This window comes from Cibotium barometz, chromosome 58, assembly GCF_041138505.1.
Source record: "Cibotium barometz isolate CiBa-2024 chromosome 58, ASM4113850v1, whole genome shotgun sequence".
Classification (NCBI taxonomy): domain Eukaryota; kingdom Viridiplantae; phylum Streptophyta; class Polypodiopsida; order Cyatheales; family Cibotiaceae; genus Cibotium; species Cibotium barometz.
In genome coordinates this window covers 24,702,826-24,707,869 of record NC_141103.1, presented here as the reverse complement: position 1 = coordinate 24,707,869, position 5,044 = coordinate 24,702,826, and the positions used below count along the sequence as shown (strand labels likewise).

General features: G+C 40.4%; 1 protein-coding gene and 1 long non-coding RNA gene across 4 annotated transcripts; both read left to right on the top strand.

The window, feature by feature from the left end:
- Window positions 1-258: 258 nt before the first annotated feature.
- Window positions 259-4,571, top strand: LOC147606061 (glutamate receptor 3.6-like). 3 transcript variants are annotated; one of them, XM_086792373.1, is made up of 6 exons: window positions 259-624; window positions 1,032-1,141; window positions 1,217-1,519; window positions 3,030-3,061; window positions 3,186-3,592; window positions 3,971-4,571. In XM_086792373.1, the coding sequence occupies exons 1-6, from the start codon at window positions 292-294 to the stop codon at window positions 4,376-4,378; spliced, it is 1,593 nt and encodes a 530-aa protein (XP_086648499.1). In that variant the 5' UTR covers window positions 259-291; the 3' UTR covers window positions 4,379-4,571. The 3 variants fall into 3 exon arrangements, with proteins under 3 accessions (XP_086648499.1, XP_086648500.1, XP_086648502.1); XM_086792374.1 differs by having other exon boundaries at window positions 290-629; window positions 1,021-1,141; XM_086792376.1 differs by having other exon boundaries at window positions 493-624; window positions 1,021-1,141.
- Window positions 3,672-3,898, top strand: LOC147606062 (uncharacterized). The gene is made up of 2 exons (XR_015265013.1): window positions 3,672-3,798; window positions 3,860-3,898. It is a non-coding gene; the product is annotated as an uncharacterized LOC147606062 (long non-coding RNA).
- Window positions 4,572-5,044: the final 473 nt, after the last annotated feature.

Sequence of the window (5,044 nt, the reverse complement as noted above, 5' to 3'; positions counted from 1 at the left end):
AATCCTGGGGTGATTACTGCTTTTAATGCTTGGCAAATGGAGGGTCAAGATTAACCCTCCCACGACCCGTGACCATGACGGTGGTGGTCAAGTGTGTCACCATTGAAAAAGGGGTTTATCTATACTAGAAAAATGACTTTCATACAAAGCCTTGCAAAATAAAGAGTTGGTAATGTCCGAAATTTCTTGGAATGTCGACCCGACTAGAACGCGTCATTGACTTGACCTGAGCCAAAACTGAATTTTAATATCGTAAAAGGCTATGGGCAGGAAAGAGAGGAAAGTGTGCACATGAAGTGCTTGCAGGCGGTAATGGCCCTTTGCTTCTTCTCTTCCATTCTCTTCTTCTTTGCATTGTCTTCAAGCTTTGCGAGTTCTGATTCGTCTACCTCCAGACGTAGTACCACTGCTGCTCTCCCCCCCTTGAGGGTGCTCGTGCCTGTGAAGGTTGGCTTTCAGCAGTTTGTGTCTCAGAATAGCTCCTCAGTTAATGCCACTTTCGATGGCTTCTCTGTCCAAGTCTTCCTGTACGCCCTGCAGCGGCTCGAATCCCCACCTCCTTATGTTTTTGTCCCACAGGAACACGCTGTCTACGACGAAATGGTTGCAAAGGTCGCCAATGGGGTAAGGTATGGCAAAAATCACCGTGCTGTGAAGTGCTGTGAGTGCTGTAATTGCGATATTGTAGATTAGTGAGAAGGATTAGTCTAATGATGGGTGTCGAGGTTGATAATCAGCTGATCAGTTAGAAGGATTAGTCTAATTATAATCATATGATGGGTGTCGAGGTTGATAATAATCTGAGAACAGTTGCATTGATCTGATGATCAGTTAGAAGGATTAGTCTAATTATAATCATATGATGGGTGTCGAGGTTGATAATAATCTGAGAACAGTTGCATTGATGTGCTGATCAGTTAGAAGGATTAGTCTAATTATAATCATATGATGGGTGTCGAGGTTGATAATCTGGCTAATTAGTCATTAATTGCCCTGCATATGTATTAACCTAGCACGCAGCTGTGATGCAGGAAGCGGATGCGATAGTGGCGGATCTAACGATAACAAAGGACCGGATGGAGAGCGTGGACTTTACAGTGCCGTACATGGCGTCAGCGCTGGTGATGGTGACGCGATTGAGGTAAATATTTGAGCACGTGATTTTTCGATGGTCACGTGCAGTAATGGGGGTGATCATGGCCGCGCTCTCTTCTAGGTCCCGGAGCGCTGAAACCCTGTGGGATTTTTTGCGGCCCTTCTCGCTGCAGCTCTGGCTCCTCTTGCTGGCTTCCTTCGCCGCCACCGGCGGCGCCCTCTACCTCCTGGAGAATAAGAACCCCGACTTCTCCCCCTCGCTCGTCAACAAGCACCACTCCCCAGCTGCGCCGCCCGACCCTTCTTCGCCCTCCGCCCATCCTTTCCCTCCCGCCAACCCCGCCGACCCCTCCTCCTTGCAGCGCCCTGGCCCGCCCATCTTCAATGAAGCCTCTCACAGACGCCGCATCATGAATGCGTACTGGTACGTGCAGCTCTAGTCTCGTCCACACATTTTCTTATTCTTTGAATCAGATAAGTAATTTACACAGTACGGCTGAAGCCTGAGATTGATTTCTCACGAGATGTGGGCAAGTATGCCACAATCACCACAGTATTTCAAGTGATTTTAGGTAGATTTCGGGGTGCCTATATACGTGGCACCCCATTTGACCAGGCCCGGAGCCGGTAGCCGGTGCCCCGCCCGCAAGTGTATAAACACTGGGCTATATACGTGTGTAAACGTGGGTTGGTTACGGTTGTGCCGTAGTGGAGTTGGTAAGGCACATGCTTGGGATGAGCGAGGTATTGGATTCGAATCCCACGTCCCACATGTCTATACACATGATGTCTAGACATGTGTGTACATATGTTCATAACATTTTGCACGGACCAATGTTTGGACATGGTACTAGGACTTAGAAAAATTTATAAGTCCCAAAGCCAGATGGCCGGCTACCGGGGTCAACGGGGTGCCACGTATACAGGCACCCTGAAATCTACCTAGAGCTATTTCAAGTTCACAGCAACATTATCATGTTCATATAATCCATTGCCACAGAGTTCCTTTCTCCAATTATCAAGTAGCTACAGTGGTCATGTTTGTGTTTTGGCTTGGAAGCCTAATGAATACAAAATAAACCGCCACCCTTAGAACTAAGTGATGATTGATCCCAAGAGCTTTGTGACTGAACAATTTCCCCCCATTCCTCACAATGTCTTGCATAAGGCAAGACCATCAAATTTCTAAATAAGGCATTACTATGTTTTCAATGGCCTTATTATGTCATTAATATTGTGGCATGAATAGCATGTACATGTATTGCCATATAAAGTTTGATATATTTATTTTCTGAATTAATATACAATATACATCACAAATCATATTTAAGTGTGGATGCAGGTTGGCACCTTGTTCCTTTTAAAGCTTCAAAAATCTAGTAGTGATCATGTCTTTGTTATGTATGTGTCATGTAGCATGTGTCATAGATCATTTTTGTCACGTAAGATGTGCTCCGGGTCGACATGGTTGCCTCAATCCCTCCTGCCAAGAACCGCGGGTCCGGTTGTCATAATATATGCTATACATCATTACTTAATACACATTGTAGATGTCAGTCATGAGGGGTGATATGTCATGTAGAGTATATCATCTATCAAAGAAGTATTATGTGTACTGTACCGTTTCTGTTTCAAACCAAGTCAAAATGGTGACTTCATTAGCTAAATCATTTCATTGATTATGATAGTTTAATTCATTTGATTGCTTAATATGGTGGGGAATAGCTTTCTTTGGGGATGAACACCCTACACCAATATAGGGGTTGATTCTTGAAGTATGGGGGTATGGTTGGGGCTTAATCCTGCTTAAGTGATGATTTAATAAAAGAGTTACTTAATATAGAAATACTCGGTACTCAATATATTGTGCATTGATCAAAAGGTGTGTTATGTTACTGAATAGTGATGAGAAGTGTTTATTATTGTTGTTGCAGGTTCACTTGTCTATGCATCTTTGCTGCTCAACGTAAGAAGCCCATGAATGAGCTAGGCTAAGTGAAATTCTTAAGAGAAGTTCTGAATATCCTAATACAAGATTTATGTAGAATAATACAAGATTTACTTAGATTATTTCCTTTCATGTATGGCAGAAGAATCAGTGAGGACCCATTTAGGGCGGATTGTGACAGTGGCATGGCTCTTTGTGATGCTTATTTTGAATTCAAGCTACACAGCTAGTTTGGCCTCCTTGCTTTCAATGCAGAATAGCTATCCATCAATTGATGGGTTTGATGCTTTATTGAAGAGTAATGTATCAGTGGGATACCAAGAGGGTTCATTTATGAAAGGCTATTTGACAAAGATGGGGTTTCCACAAAAAAGGCTAAGAAGTTATGCTTCTGCTCCAGAGTATGCAGAAGCCCTCAGAGAAGGCCCTAAGAAAGGTGGCGTTGGAGCTATCCTAGATGAGCTCCCCTACACTCAAATTTTTCTCCAACAAGAGTGTGGCTTTACCTCAGTTGGCGATCAGCTTGCTTACTTCGGTGGATTTGGGTTTGTAAGTATTTTTCATTTTCATTACAATTATTATGTAGTGTTATGTTATATATATATGGACTGTTTGGGTTTGTAAGTATTTTTCATTTTCATTACAATTATTATGTAGTGTTATGTTATATATATATGGACTATTTGAGTTTGTAAGTATTTTTCATTACAATTATTATGTAGTGTTATGTTATATATATGGACTATTTTAGTGAGGTAATTTTTCATTACAATTATTATGTAGTGTTATGTTATATATATGGACTACTTTAGTGAGGTAATTTTGATAATTTGGTGTGTGTGTGTGTGTGTGTGAGAGAGAGAGAGAGAGAGAGAGAGAGAGGGTGGGGGAGCTTACTAAACTGATTTCAAAATTTGTATGTCTAAGGCCTTTAGGAAGAACTCCACTCTCACAGATGAGGTATCCAAGGGGATCCTATCACTGGCTGAAGAAGGTGTACTAGAAAAGCTGAAGAACAAGTTCATTGGTGGGAAGAATGTGGTCAAGTGCAGCTCAAGTGATGAGCCCTCCCATCTAAGGTTGAGAAGCTTTGGAGGGCTCTTTAGTATTCTTGGAGCCGTGTATTTAATTTGCTTAATCTGGCTTTTATCGATAAAGTTCTATCACAAAAGAAGGTGTGGCCATAAAACTAATGTTATCTATGTTGAGGGTAGTACTACTATTAGGGAAGGAGATTTAGCTTTGAGATCATTAAGTAGATGCTCAAATGGAAGTAGTGATTATGATGGATCACAAAAAGAAGGCCATGGTGATCATGATGGATCGCACAAATGAGGCCATGATGATCATGATGTATCACATAGAGGATCCCATGTTGATCATCATGACTCTCCTAAGCATAGAAATTTGGCTTTGCAAAAAGAATAGTCTTGTAAAATCACAAGGTTACAAAGTGCAAGCAGCAAAACTTCGTTACTAAGTGTACTTTTCTCCTTTTTCTTAAATTCTATATTTACCAATTCTTTTAGGGTTGTCTACCTGTATTTGCATATTATGTTCAACTTTTTTTTAAAAGAAAAATTATACATTTCTAGTAAATTGGATTGATATAATTTGCCTAATGGACTTCAAAAGAATAGAGCAACTTTTTCATTCCAAAAAGTTTTTTATCTAGCAAATAGAATCTCTTGTTCATTTTTATAATCCTTTTGATTCATTTGAGATGTTATTTCTTCTTCTAATGTTTCACTAAATCTACAATGATCAAAGTTTGTCCAAGGCCCTAACATCTCACCTCTTAAATAAAGATGGGGAAGCCCTTAACACTATTGTAGATCATATGTTTTGAAAACCATTTAGAATCTTAAAAACAATTCCTTTGAAAAATGATCTTAAAAACAATTCCTTTAAAAATTGATCTTTTCAATACAAGTTTTGAAAGCACGCTTAGAATGAATGAGTGTTTTTTTAAACAACCCAAAAAGGTGAAACTCAAAACAT

Bases quoted from the DNA above. Each gene is read 5' to 3' on its own strand.
- LOC147606061 (XM_086792373.1), top strand. From the start codon at position 292: ATGAAGTGCTTGCAGGCGGTAATGGCCCTTTGCTTCTTCTCTTCCATT. The intron at 1,520-3,029 runs GTACGTGCAGCT...TTGTTGTTGCAG, and splicing joins CGCATCATGAATGCGTACTG to GTTCACTTGTCTATGCATCT. The intron at 3,062-3,185 runs GTAAGAAGCCCA...CATGTATGGCAG, and splicing joins ATGCATCTTTGCTGCTCAAC to AAGAATCAGTGAGGACCCAT.